This window comes from Rhinolophus sinicus, chromosome 2 (assembly GCF_057876585.1).
Source record: "Rhinolophus sinicus isolate RSI-liver-muscle chromosome 2, RSI-T2T, whole genome shotgun sequence".
NCBI lineage: Eukaryota > Metazoa > Chordata > Mammalia > Chiroptera > Rhinolophidae > Rhinolophus > Rhinolophus sinicus.
This window is the reverse complement of record NC_142502.1, coordinates 29,087,814-29,102,781: the sequence shown is the minus strand read 5'-3', so window position 1 is coordinate 29,102,781 and position 14,968 is coordinate 29,087,814. Positions and strand designations below refer to the sequence as shown.

At 35.4% G+C, this 14,968-nt stretch overlaps 1 protein-coding gene across 2 annotated transcripts in view; it reads right to left on the bottom strand.

Annotated features, from left to right (window-relative positions):
• The window catches only part of MED23 (mediator complex subunit 23), a 40,209-nt gene that overhangs the window by 21,265 nt on the left and 3,976 nt on the right, over nt 1-14,968 (bottom strand). The window contains exons 5-13 of one of the 2 annotated variants that reach the window (XM_019729375.3): nt 14,709-14,820; nt 12,900-12,998; nt 12,072-12,173; nt 11,588-11,657; nt 10,182-10,294; nt 8,783-8,878; nt 8,207-8,224; nt 2,249-2,449; nt 608-751 (exon numbers count right to left, since the gene is read on the bottom strand). In XM_019729375.3, the coding sequence (XP_019584934.1) occupies nt 608-751; nt 2,249-2,449; nt 8,207-8,224; nt 8,783-8,878; nt 10,182-10,294; nt 11,588-11,657; nt 12,072-12,173; nt 12,900-12,998; nt 14,709-14,820 (955 nt within the window). The remainder of the gene's footprint in view (nt 1-607; nt 752-2,248; nt 2,450-8,206; nt 8,225-8,782; nt 8,879-10,181; nt 10,295-11,587; nt 11,658-12,071; nt 12,174-12,899; nt 12,999-14,708; nt 14,821-14,968) is intronic. The other variant, XM_019729377.3, reaches the window with a different exon arrangement.

The window sequence follows — 14,968 nt, the reverse complement described above, 5'->3', positions numbered from 1 at the left end:
TTTGGGGTTGGTCACGTTGTAGTGCATACAGAGGTCGAATTATATATAATGCAGTACACCTGAAGCTTATGTAATTTAAAAAAAAGATGGCCTGCTTCAAAACTGGAAAAAATAAATTTCCGTAATGAAATGTTTCTTAAAAAAATGGCAATCATCAATATATACTGTATTTTACTCAAACACCTTATATAATAAAACACAGTAGGGGACATACTCAATTAGCAAACGACCAAGAAAGATATTAACAGACACTAATGTTATTTGGTAATTCAATGATATTTATAGATAAAAATAGCATAATGCTTGTTCAAATTGTAAACCTACTTAGAATGTAGAAAAAGAGTTAGTTATAATAAATGTTCAGTTGTGATTTAAGATAAACTTCATAAATAATCTAGTTTAATTTTTTCATTATACATATGAGTAAACTAATGTCGAGAGACCTAATGTTCATACCACATTCATGGTTAGTCACAGAACTGGGAAAAGAACTCAGGTTTCCAGCTTCTAAATCCAGTGCTCTTATCACCAAAATCACACTAAAGTCCTTAAACATAAATTAGACGTAATCCACTGATCACATTGTTAACTATTTACTAAAACTTACTTCTTTTTCTGGGTACAGAAGGTCGAAGAGCTTCATGACAGGGAGAAAATCAGCTAGTGCGTTTTTCTGAATACTCCCGGAAATGAATTGCAGGAGAACCCACATTAGATGATCTCTGCCTTTAATCAGTCCTCGCCCTGCTAACTGTAAAAGATGTTTAAATATAGATCGACATAGCTAGTTAGCATCTAACTTTGACATTTACTAATTATTTAGTCTCAACTCAAAATATATCAAGTTTTAAAAATTATTTTAATGTTATATATATGTTTCCTCCCTAACCCCCAAAACAACTATGTATATCAAACATTACAAGGTTTAGGACATAATTAAGTTAGTCATGTGTGTATGAAAATCAAATTTAATATGGGATACTTACTAAAAATATCTCATCAAAAGACAAGGAATACTTTATTATAGCATTTAAAAAAAATTTTAAATCCTCAAGGACTGGTTATTAAAAATACCTTTCCTGGTTTCCTGTTGATTATAATAGAAATCAGTGATGGTGGTGTGGCGGGTGGAGCTTGGGGGTAAGTAGTGGTTGAAAGAATTTTAATAACTCTTACGAAAATACTTCCCCAAAATAATCCATGCATGTTATTATAAATATAGTAACTCTTATTTTATTCCCATTCGATGTGTCTAAAACCTTATGACAAAATCAACTCTTCCCATAAACTTACTTTTCCACTGTATTGTTTTGCACTCACTGTCCTGTCTTTCCATTCACTGCCAAAGTAGAAACCAGTGAGTGATCGCAGACTCCTGTTACTCCCTCTGTTACAGAGTATCACCAAATCTATTCACCTCTCAGCATACCTGGTGTCTGGCTTCTCCTCTCTGTCCTGGTTCAGGCTTTCAGTATCTCTCACCCAGATCACTGCAATAGCTCCCTTACTAATTTCGTTGCCTGATTTTGGCCTCCTCCATCTCTACATCACCATCTTCCTACACGTGGTCATTTAGCAGTAATTTTTTCAACTTGTATTTGATGATGTCATCCCCCTTCTCATTTGCTTCCCAAAGAAAATCTAAACTCCTTTGAACAAACACATGGCCATATCAAGTTCGCCATGTCTGGTCTTGCCTGCCTGCCTTCTTCATCTCACCATCACTTTCCCCTTTATCTTTTCTTTCCAGTTCGCACACACTTCTATCCATTTCCAAATGATGATCTTAGTGCTATGGAAACACTTTCCTATCTTTTTCCTCTTGGCAAATTTCTATTCGTCCTAGCTTCAAGATCTCTTTGGTAAAGCCCTTCCGATGTCTTCAATTGGGACTATTCTTCATTTCTACTGCAGGGAAACATGCCTTCATTATCTAAGCTATTAAATTAAAATCAAATTGTTTATATCTATATCTTTCCACTAGTAAGGAGATCCCTGAGGGTACTAAGTGCCTTTTCATCTTGTATCCCTTGGTCCCCACATTGTAAATATGTACAATGAATAACTGAGTCTAGTTTTGATAATGACAAGAAAGTAAAAAGTTAAGAAACCATATAACCACTGAACAAAATAGAAATTAGGGCTCAGAACATCAGTCACCTGTTAAAATCACTAGGCGATGTCTATACCAGCCTAAAATGTACCAATCAAAAGCTGAAGTGGCTCTAACAAAAGTTTTAGTACTTACCTTCTGATGAAGAGAAAGGACCATATGTGGAAAACTTGCAAACTGGAAAAGCACAAAGAAAATGAGCTGACTTGAGAGATGCTGCCACAGGAGTTGGCTTGTTCCGCCATCATCGAACTTCTCCTCAGTCTCGGATCGCTCCATGGCATAGACCACCAGGTCCACCAGCTGGTCCTCCAGCACAGGGCAACGCTGCTTGTGCTGTAGGGTAGAGATTAAATACAGTATTCCAAAAGCCTCTTGGTTAGTTTCATAAGTTACCAGTTAATGGGCATTATTTGCAACAAGAGGCCGAGAAGCATGAAATGAAGTTGAATTCAGAAAGTTAAGGTTAGATTTAGTCTATTAAAGCTGCATCATGCTACATTATTGTATAGGGTGAGTTTCATAAAAACAATATTTGTCAGGCCTCACACAAGACAGACATCCCATTAACTTTTGACTTTCACTACACACATCATTGCTTCAATTTAACAAAGGGCACTGCATAGTATAAATTTTGTTACTTATCCTTTGAAAACAGATAATTTAAAATGCATATGAAATGGGGATAGCAGTATTCATTTTGCAATCCAACTCAAAATATGAAAACGCTGTATTTCCAGGAATCGAATATTGACAGGAGAGCAAAGAAGGCAGTGTGTGAATCTATTTATTTTAAAGTAATCACACAAGTTTACTCTAACTTTATGTAAATAAAGAGGTATACCTAAATAGCTGCCAGATTACTCAATATCTGTTTTTCAATGTGTGGTATTGGTCCTGGTACTGAAATGGAAACTTCTTCTACAAAAATAAATAAATAAATAAATAAATAAATAAATAAATAAATAAATAAACAAACAAATAAATAAACAAGACCTCAAAGTTAATCTCTACTCTTCTCTCTTAGAAGCCAAACATAATGCAGCTTTAATTTTAAATTACACTATTTTAAAATCTAAAACAAGAAAAAGAACTGAGTTTAAACACTAAAAATGAAAATGCAACTTCCCTTTCTAGAGGCAAAAAGATTTATGCTTTTTAAAGTGATTTAAAAATACATACTTTTACCAAAAGATATAGGTTAAGCCATAGTTCAAGCCATTTTCATATTTGCTTTATAAAATATGTTATATGGCTTAGTAGCCAGGCAATTAGATGCCTTTCTAGTGAATATAATTACTACTATAGATGCTGTCCCTCTAAACTTTAGATATTATTTTCTTTTGCCATGAAAAAGGGATATGATTTCTTTAAATTTAGGGGGAAAATGCAAAATGGGGACGAATTTGGAAAAAAACAAAACAGAATGAATGGCATCCCCTCCTTTGCATGCTCTTTGCCAGCTCCAAACTTGTAAAGCTCCAGTATGGCTGCACTTTCTTAAAGCATGCAAATAAAACAAACATCTATCCAAAACAGTAAGCATCAATGGTTGTTTCGTCTTTTTTCCAAAAACACAAGGCCATGATCACAGTTCAACCACATTACAGGTTTACAAATAGCAATATTAACACCACCAGTTGAGACTACAGTACTTTTCCTCCAAATGTCATTATCATTATGAAGCAGAGCAAAGTGCAACAGACAACACTACAAACTATTTCTTAAATCGGCATGCATAACTACTGTGTACAGGGCTTGAAATTCACTAGTTCTGCCAACCACCAACAACCTAAGAAATGTGTCAGACAACACAAATTTAGAGTGAGATCAGAGTATACAAGAGGCAGAAAAATTTGTGAAAAGAAGTAAAGCCAGGATTTCCAGTAGGAATTTTTCATTAATGATGTAATTCGCTTCTAGTTTGGATACTAACCAATTTGTCATCTATTCCTCCATCTATGATGTTGTTTCATCAGTCTGCTTCAGGAAAAAAGAGCAAACTAAATAAAATTGGTTTTTAGCATCTGAGTCATTTTGGAGTTACCCTTTTTAATATTAGCTATTTGTGTAAAAAAAAACAACTGGATTTTTACCTACATATTTTTAGGGGTGTAGTGATAGTCATACAGTTACTGACTTAAGAAGGAGAACCCAAAATATTAAGATTTTAATAAAGGAGGAAATTTTGACAAAGTAAGAAAATTTACAGTTAAAGCCAATAATTTTTCAATACATATCACAACTCAAGATTATACCCAAGTGTTCTAAGAATTAAATCAGTCAGGACTCTCTATGGTGTCTCGTGCCCTAGTGTCTGAGGGGGGCAGAACATCTATCAGGATTAACTCTGTATTTTCCAGGTGTTTTGGTTAAAACCAAGGATATTTCTCAAACCAAGTTTAAGAATAGCTTAAGCACGTTTCTTTATTTGCCAATTTTAATAACACCAGAAAAGAAAATGATTTGTGATACTACTTTAGAATAGTAAGTTTTGCTTTTTTCAATTACTAAAAGTTAAGTACAGTAAAATTAAGACTGTCCACCACATAGATTATTTTACAAATACAAATTTGCAAAGCAGTTAAATGATCTGTGAATAAAGGTTAATTATCAATCACCAGACTATGGTAATTCCGTAAGTCAATGGATATATGTCTACAGCTACTTACGACTTGCTTTCCGAAAGATTTTACAAATGTAAGTCTTCAGAATATAAACATATAAGTTGAATTAGTTTACATCATATCTATAGGCATATTTAGATAAAACTTCTTTTAACAATAAAAATCTAAATTCAATATTTTAATAATTCAATTTCTGCATAATAGTTCAAATTGTATTGGAAACTGATTTTAAATTGTCAGCTTTAGTAAATGCTGAAAATCAGGCATAAGACATTAAGAGAATCATCAACATTAACCTCCATCCATGCTCCTGATTTTCTTCCACCATGATTTCAGTCTTAAACTACTCATGTATTCTATACTACGTGGCCCCTGACACTTTTCAGATAACGGGTACTGCTTTTGTGGTGAAATTTTAACATAGTGTCCTTAGGTGGGCTTAAGTTCATTTTAAATCATTATTTCAGTGCTAGAAATCAATTTTAAAGCAATACCTATTCAGGACAAATTGGAAAACAATATCCCTTTGTATGTCATTTGTCATTTTCTCTGCCAATCAGAACTGAAAGCACTATGCCAGTCAGTTAATACCACTTATAGCAGTGTCTTTCAAAGATAAACTGAGTGATTAGTCCAGCACTGCACTGTCTCACAGTAGCCAGAATTCATACACGACCACGGAAGAGTATCGGTTTTGTAGTGCTATTATTCAGTAGAAAGAACGCAAACTCGTTTAGACACACAAAACAGGATTCTCCCACTGTGAACACTCCACCTTCCTGGTCACACAACTGGGCTATTTATGATCTTCTGAATGTGACTGATTTTTAAGATTAAAATATAGCCCAATTCCTACTGGAAAATGCAATATGGACAGCTCTTAAGAAGTTTCAAGCTTTAAGTAAATTACTGCATTGCTAGAGAAAGGACAAGAAAGTACAGTGCAGGATACAGTTCTGTAATGATAAAAGATGCGGTAAGGTAATGTTTATTTTTGTTTGTTTGTTTGGCAGGTGAGATGAGTGGAAAGGCAGGGATGTAAGACAGTGAGATGTGGTACCATCTGTGTCAGAACTACACAGCTACTAAGCACGTGTGACAGCAAAAATCAGCACACCTGCAGGTCCAGTGTGGCCCACAGGCTGTGAGCTGACAACTTTTGTAAACCTATTCCTGAAAGATTTTAGGTCAGAAATCTAAGGCTGAGATAGTGTGCCTTACCCAAAGTCACAGAGTTATTTTGTTATAACATTAGGGCTCAGAATCCATTTCCTTGAGTCCATTCTCTTCTCCTTTTAATTGCACCATATGTGCCAAAGTTGTCCCCAGCATCTTATCCCCTCCCATTGTTCTTTCCTGGTTCTCCCTTCAGAAGTCCAGTGTCCTTGTAGCACGTGACAGTTTGGGAGCTCTAAGCTACAAGTGGCTTGAGTGATTCCAACTCAAGAGGCTTAAGCAATAAGGCAATTCTTTTCCTTCCTAACAGGAAATGTGAGGTGGCACAGCTCCAGGGTTTGCTAATTTGCAGTTCAATGATACCATCACAGGCCCCAGATTTTTCCATCTTTGCACTCTGCCCTCTTTTCGTTTTCCATTTTTGCCCCCATGGCTGAAAAATAGCTGTCATCACATAAGCACACCCAGTGGTGAAAGAGATGTTGTGTTTATTTTTAATCATGTACTTCTTATAATGTGTGTTCTCATTTTCTACTCTACTTTCCAGGTGGTAGAAATATTTTATCAAGTCAATTCAGCATATATTTTCCATCTATACAAGTCCACTCACTACAGAGTTTTCTACCAAAACAATTACTGATGAATTGTGAATTTTTGACAATGTTTACACTCCAGTGGGACCAATACTAATAATGTTCTGTCAGCATTTCCATTATAAACTTTATTTTTTATGGATTTATGACTTAGTCATAAACTTTTTTTAGGTTGAAACTTGTTATTAAAATGATCAGATCAGAGATACTCTTCTCCGAATGCTTTTTAGAATCAATTTCTAGCTTGAGAAGAGTTGCCCCCCAAAAGAAAAAAGCTAATGATAGGTTAAGGATATCTGGGGGAAGATACTCGCAGCTCAAATGACCATGGGTACATTTATCCACCAAACTATAAAAAAATTGAGTCAAGTATGACTTAAAGTTCATTGCAAAAATTAGTTTTAAGGCACAGCATGAAGCATTCTTTCAAAATTAACTGAATACTTACCTCTAACTCAAGTGAAAGTTGATCAGAATTAATAACTTGGTATTTAAGATGCTAAATTGATAGATTATATGAGGCAACTGTCAGATACTGTAGTGTGAAGCAGTTTCGGTTTCACATGTACAAAGGTTTGTCCAAACAAAGAAACTTGGTAAATTTTTCAGAAGAAAAAACTTAACATAATAAAAGAGATACTGCTACTAGGGTGAGGTTTGGCATGCAAAGTTTCAACACTGAGCAAGTTTTATGGCCAAGCTATATGTCCTTAAAAATAGGGCTTTATAAATGGAAGCACTGGCACAACCTTCACTATAGTATTGCAAACAGTCACGCTATTTTATATAACCTAGACAAGAACGTCTTTTTAAAATAAAAAAGCTGGTCTATTTTAATATGTTGGGCTCAAAAAGTTTTAACAAAAATAATTGGAACCATTATTTTGCTTAAAATCTCAAAGGTGAAAAGTCCTGGAACAGACTTGGGACGGTATAAGAGTTTGGTTTATCAAGTTTGGCCAGTGTTTTTCTCGCGCCATAGGTGAGCTTCAACTGAGAGGAACTCACTCTAGGAGGAGGACACTTCTGGCAAAGACTGACAAAGAAGGGTGTTAGTCAAGCAGGTGTGGGGTCACCTAAGAGTGTGACATTTCTTAGTCGATCCCCATGTTTCCAAAAAAAACTTCCCTGTGTAAGATTTACCACTCCAACTTTTGAAAGTAACATACCTCTATTAAAGTGCTTTTTCTAATCTTCATTTTGTTTTAAATTTGTTTTCTCTTTTAGGCAAAGCAACGTAAGTATTTTTAATGAGGTTGTTATTTATTTATGTTTTTAAAAGTCTGGAAAGATAAAGGCCACCACAAATCTTTCCATCTCTAAAAATTGTACCAGGCTAGCTTTAGTGTTAAAATATGAAAAACAGTAAAATGGAGTGGGAAGGAAAAACAACCTATCAAAAAGTGACAGGCTTTATTGTGTGCCGGGTGTTATCTCTTCGTGGGGAAAAAAAAAAAAAAAAAATTAAAAAAGAAAAGTTAAAAAAGAAAAAAAGCACCAAAAACCAAAACCAAAAAACAATCCACCAAAAACAACTCTCATATCCCAAGAAGAAATTCATTTTAGTGGCCTTGGTCTCAGCATGGTCCTGCCAATTTCAAGCCCCGACCATACATGTATTCTCTAAATGGAATCAGTGGCTACAAAGCGGCCAGCGTATCGTTAGTCACAATACAACAGTAAGGTTGTGAACATACCTGAGCAATGTTCAAGGTCTAGAGCATTGGAGGATGGGCAGGACAAGACAGGACAGAACAAAAATAAAGGAAGAAAAAAAGAAAAGACAAAACAGTGACTATGAGGCCAGCCTCAAGGAACCCAGAGTCAGCACAAACCCTCCCACATGTTAAACCACCAAAAACAAACATATACCAAAAAAAAAAAAAAAAAAAAAAAAAAGTCAGCAATGAGGCCACGCTGAAGATACCAAGGGTTATAAAATAGTATACCCAAACAACAACAAAAAAAAAAGTCAAAAATTATGGTTAAGTCATGTGTAGGTTTCTCTGGCAAAAGGTGTACTTGAAACTGGCCTTATAGAAAAAAAAGCAATGCAAAATAAACCAACTTTTAAAATATCTTCTTTTTAATTTCAACATTCTTAAAGCAATATATAAATGATAGGAACAATACATTGTTTAATAAACCATATATTTAAAAAAATCACCAGATAGTTTTTAACTGTTTTGCTCAGTTAGCTATAGCAAAGAAAAGAGAAAAGAATAGTGCAGATTCTATGCAGAATTTACTAGGTTTCCAGCATAGTACAGTACCTGCTTATTTAAACCTAGCATATTGCAGACCATATCCCTGGAATAAGGCTGTTCCAAAACATATCTCAACAAAGCAGTCTGTGGTTCAAACAGATCCTTTAAAGAAAATAAAAAAAATTATTGCTTCAAGATCAAAGTAAATGTTAATTCAAATAGAAATTGGGATCAAAAAATCCTCTAAAGGCACTTGTTACCTTCGCACAGTAGGCAGTATCTAGTGGGGAAAAAATCATAGGATTTTAGTGCTTGCAGTTAATCTGTTCCCACCCCTCACCTGTTAAGTAGTAACTGAAGCAAGGCACTTGCCCAAAGGCATACAGAGGATAAACTTAGAAATGACTTTAGCTAGTCACACGAAAGTCTTAAGCATCACTGTAAGGAAGGGATTTTCTGCTCAGAAATCTAATCAAAGCGAATGGAGGCAGTTTCCAATCACTCTCATATAAGCGTAAACAAACACTATTTTCAAATTTGGAGATGACAAATGACTTGATAGCAGGGGTTAAGAGTACAGATTCGGGAATCATATTGTCTGAGCTCAAAGTCTGATTCTACCACTTCCTCAATGTGGGGCCTTAGTCAAGTTACTACCCACTCTGTGTCTCAGTTTCCATCATCTGTATAACGGAGATAATCAGAAGACAGTTAAGAATACGGGCTTTGCAAAGTAAAGCTGTTAGAACGGTGCCTGGCACACAGCAAGTGCACAATAAATGTATCTGTTTTGGTTATTAGCGCTATCATGATGATTGTAAATTCCATTTAGTTTACCACTTTTTCACATTCCAAAGTTTTGCTGACTAAAATGCCAACAGCCCAGACTGTCACCTTACTTTCACTATTTTACTCTCCTTTCTTTTAGAGAAGTTTCCTAATCACTCTGTGTATCATTTTTGACATGAAACATTTACATGAAAAATATCTAGGCCTCCTCATACCACTCCAACATCCAAGATAATGCGTCTATATCTCATGTTTCATTTTATTGATACTTGTGGGTATTTTTTCCTTTGAGAATTTTCTACTCCACTTTTGTCCTGTCTCCCCAGCCCCCTTTTTAAAAATCTAACAAATAGGAGGCTCGCTTCAAATTTTAAGGAGGCTGCAAATTCATTTTCATCCTCCCTTTGCAAAGGAAGAATGAAAACAAGAAATCAATTGAAAAAGTCAGTTTGCTAACTCCAAGTGCTTTGCCAGAGGTGGACCACTAGAGCATAGACACCTGCAACATCACAAAGCTCAGAGTGCACGTGGATACTGGAATCATATTTTAAACCATAAACTATCTTTTGTTAAGTATTTACTTCTCAGTCTCTGAAAAGACCATTTAGCATCACAAATCATATAATCAAGGATGAAGAGTGTTAGACCAAAAGTCCCATTATATTTAGCAACATACCTTATCATATGGCAAAAGGCCTTTCAAAGGAAAACGAAGAGTTGCAGGATCCAATTTCCATGAATTACAAATGGCACCCGAGTTATTTACAACTGGCAGAAGGCTGCAGCGGCCTGTATGTATTATATAAAGTGTTTTTTAAGTACATGTGAACACAGCAATGCCTGGCCCTTCATTCACTCTACAGATATTTAATGAATATCTATTTTGAACCAGGCCCTGGTTTTAAAAATGTTTTAATTGGATAGAAGTTTGTGAATTGTCTGATTATTTGTAGTCCCGATGGCTGGAGACCAATTTTTACAGGCCTTCCAAACTCAAAAATTTGCATTTGTCCAAGTATCTAGGACAGAGGTCAGCAAACTATAATCCATGGGCCAAATCCAGTTTGCCATCTCTTTTCACAAAGTTGTATTGGATCACCGATGCTTGTGCACTTCAGGTGCAGAATTCAGCAGCTGCAACAGATTGTATGGCCCACAAAACCTAAAATATTTACTACATCACCATTTATAGAAAAAGTTTGCAGACCTCTCTAGTCTAGGGTCAACACGATTAATTTTAAGCACGTTTACAGAGGCCTTAGATGGAGCTTATGACTACAGGCTCATATATCCAACTACCTGATGAATATTGCTAGTTGGATGTCCCATGAATTCCTATTCAAGCTCAACATGTCTTAAATTAACTCATAATCACCCTTCTCAAACCTGTACCACTTCCATAATTCATTAAGTGATAGCAATACCCACTGCTACAAAAGCTAGAGGCCTGAGAATTATCTGTCTAGTGTCTGTTGAGTTTATTTTTACATTTTAGTGTCCAGAATAGCACTTGACTCAGAGGAAGTACTCAAAATTTGGTCATTGACTAAATAATGGTCTATACAGTTCTGAAGTCATCATGACTTCCAGAAATAATCCAGGAGTATATATGGGCAACAATTGCCAAATCACATGCTTATTTTTAAAAGAAATTTCTGAGAATCTAACAAAACATGAAAAAATGGAAAACAAAATAAAAAAGGTGTGACTTGGAATGGGCTGAAAGAGCCTGATAGTCTTGTTTGTATATTGTGGTTATAGAAGGACAAGTCTATTGAGATTTCCAGTTGCTTAGAGATTCCATGATGCTTTACTAGCTCTACTCAAAGTTCCCTCTAATCACCAGGAAACACATCTTCTAGAATGGCTCCACCTGAAGCTTAGACCTAATCCAGACAGTTGCTTTTCCCTCCCTACATTCAGCATACAAAGTACCTGAAAATAAGTAAAAGGCTATTATTACGTTCTTAGAGAGTTACTAAAGTGACAAGCAACCAAGACATGTGTAAGATACCATCCTTGACTTTAATAGATCATTAAAAAATCACATACTGTTTAGTGTATTTTAAATTATAATCCTACCACAAATGGAGTTTATCCTTGCTGTGGGCCTGAAGGTATCCACAAAGTCCGATACCAGGTTTCCAAGTAACTAGAAACAAAACAAGTAAAATCAAGATTTCTCTGAAATAATGATCATTTTGATAAAATGAGATAATATGTAAAGATTTAGTACAATGCCTGGCTGACACATAAAAATTATTCAAAGGTTATTTCTCTTTTACTTCCTTCCAAACATCTACTCACCAGTTCATCTGTCCTTGAAATAAGCCAAGTCATGACGCCATGTCCTTAGCTACTGGTTAAGCTACCCATGTGTATATTTTACCACATGGTATATAAACTATGTCAACAGAACAGCAGAGAAATGAAAGAAAGAAATACATCATAATGATAAAAAATATTTATGTATTATCTAAGGATAAAAGTGACCATTTTTAAAAATAAGCACACAAAAAATAAGATTAGTAGAAATACTAAAAATTTTGCAAAATATCACATTTACCCAGTGTGGAAGTTTTCCCTCAGGATACAGTTTCCTGATCTCTGTGACTGCAAAATAGGCTGGTAATAAACAGGCATTTCTTTCCAAGATATATCCTATAACCTAAGAAAAATAAAAGGCAATGTTGTTATTCTTGACTAGTCCCACAGATAAGCCTTTTAAATGTAACAACAACAGGATATTAAAAAGTAGAAATAGTATTTCATGAATATACTGGGCTTAAACCTTAGCATAAATATGTGAAGAACCTCTAAAAACAAAGATTACAACAAAACGGATTGCTGATGGTTAGTAAATAACACTGACAATGCTTTAAATATTGGTAGACTCCAATAGGAGAGCAACAGACCAAAGTAACAATTCATGCAACATTAGTTACATAGCACAAAGATCTTTTAAGTGGTCCATAGGCTATCTTGTAATGGTTGGAAATACTTTAATATCTATATTGTTGTTTTCATAATTAAAAAACAAAAATTAATTAAAATGTCCTGTGGGGTGGCCCGTTAGCTCTGTTGGTTAGAACACGTTGCTCTTAACAACAAGGTTGCCGGTTCGATCCCCGTATGGGTCACTGTGAGCTGTGCCCTTGAAACAACTACCTGACTTAGAGCTGATGGGTCCTGGAAAAATAAACTTAAAAAAAAAAAAAAATCCTTCTGAAATATAATAAAAGTGAAACAGTACCTTTAAAATTAAAAGTGACTTTTTGTAGAAGTAAACAAATGGAATATTCCACAAATTACCATAGGCTTTAAAAGCACAGCATTATATAAAACTAGACTTTTTGAGGTTATGGTAAAGGAACTGTAAACATGTAAAAATTACCTCTCTTGCTGCTAGAAGCTGCTGTACAACAGCTGAGCTCACTGTGTTGGGAATTGTCAAGATTTTCTCCAAAATCACTTTTAAGAGATCTCGAACACCCTGATATAAGAAAAAAGTCATAGTTTAAAACTAAGTAATGTCCCCTGTGCTAGTTAAACATCTAAAAGTTTCAAGATTATACATTTAAAAAAAAAAATGTTACACTGAAGGTCATACACCTTCAATTTTTCTGAACCAGAGCTAATATTCAAGTCCCTAATATTAACCCAAGAGTCATGTTCTAAAATGGAATTCTAAAGAGTCTTGTAATATGAATGAACAAAGAAAGTCACTTATCAATAAAAATTAAACTTTCCACACACAGCTACGCTTTTTTGACCTTCACAGCATTAGAAAAGTTTCTATTGTGATAAGTCAAAAGAGCTTAATGTGGGCTTATAGACAGAAATATATTTAAATAGAACTTGAAAATACTCTGAAAACATGGGCAATAATAAAAAACTTTGTGGCAGATGAGCTTTTCTGCTTACTTCCTTTGGCATAGTCTAACTTTATTCTCCATTCTCATCCATAACACTTAATCCTTCAAATTCATCCAATACACCTTAATCCTTCAAACTTATCCAAGAAGGCTATTCTGTTCATCATTCATCTCCTCATTATCTATTACAAGGTGCATTGTTTCAGAGCAGAATCTGATACAGAGAAGAAATTTCATTCAACATTCACTTACTGAGTATAAACTATGGGATCAATCTTGTAAAAAAAGACAGACAAAACATATACATGGAAGAAATCGGGAACAATTATAAAGCACCACACAAAACTAAGGTAAAAATCTGCATATTAACTAACCTGCTAAGGAAACTGAAGTGCAAGTAAAGAGAAAATAATCAGAAAAGGCTTCTTACAACTAATTTTGTGTCATGATTCAAATAAACTATTATTTAGTCATTTTAGATTGGAGAAAATACAAACATAATGCACAGGACCAGGTACTGGCAATTCTTTCAAAAGGGATAATAACAAAGTGGCTTGAACAAAGTATAACGGCCTTTGCAGCTACAAAATATTAAACTGCATGTGACACACAATTAGCGTGTATATGCTATTGTTTTTGGTCAGGAGCAGAGTGCTAAAGGAAGCATGCCCAAGGAAGGTCAAGGTAGAGGTGATACAGCACTTGCTCCCCTCATCAGTTGATGCCTACATCCCTTCTCAGTTCCACACATCTCTCCTCTGTGTTCTTTCATTTGAAAGGGACCCAACATCATAAGATCTCATTTTCAGATCTGTGGCATGAAGAAATCCAAAGTCTGCTTGGTGACTTCCCTTATCATAAAAACATTAGCCAGTGCATTTTTAAGAATGCTGGGAGGTGGGCAGGGAAGCTGTGGGACACACTGAGTAATTTTAAACCCCTTTAGGAAATACAACAAAAAAAACAGATTTTATAAATGCTTCTACTTCATTCCTCCCATCCGAAATCAAGAAACACACAACTGAAAAATTTATCAGGCTGGCCTGGTGGCTCAAGTGGTTGAAGTGCAGAGCTCCTAGCTCCGCCCACATGGGTCAGTGAGCTGCGCCCTCTACAGATAAGATTGTGAACAACAGCTCTCCCTGGAGCTGGGCTGCCGGGTGCTGCCATGAGCGGCCAGCGTGAGTGTCCTACACAACTAGACTGAGAAACAACAGCTTGAACTGGAGTGTGTGTGTGTGTGTGGGGGGGGGGGGGGGAGGAAGGGAAAAGAAAAGAAAACTTATCATGCCTGAAAGTGATTACTTTTTATAATGAGGGAAAAATACCTTGTAATCCACTCCCCCAATTATTTTCCGAACCAGTTGAAATGTTAAGGCCCAAAGCTGTGTTCTTTCCCATTCAAGAGTGTCCGAATTTATCAGGGATTCACAAACCATCCTAGAAAAAAGGAATACCCATTCCAGTTACAAGACAGAATTTTGCAAATTTTCTAATAATCAAGGTGTGTACTCTGGATATTACATTTGTCGTAGTATTTTTCATAAGGTACATTATTACTCAAGCACACTTTTAAAAATTTATGGAT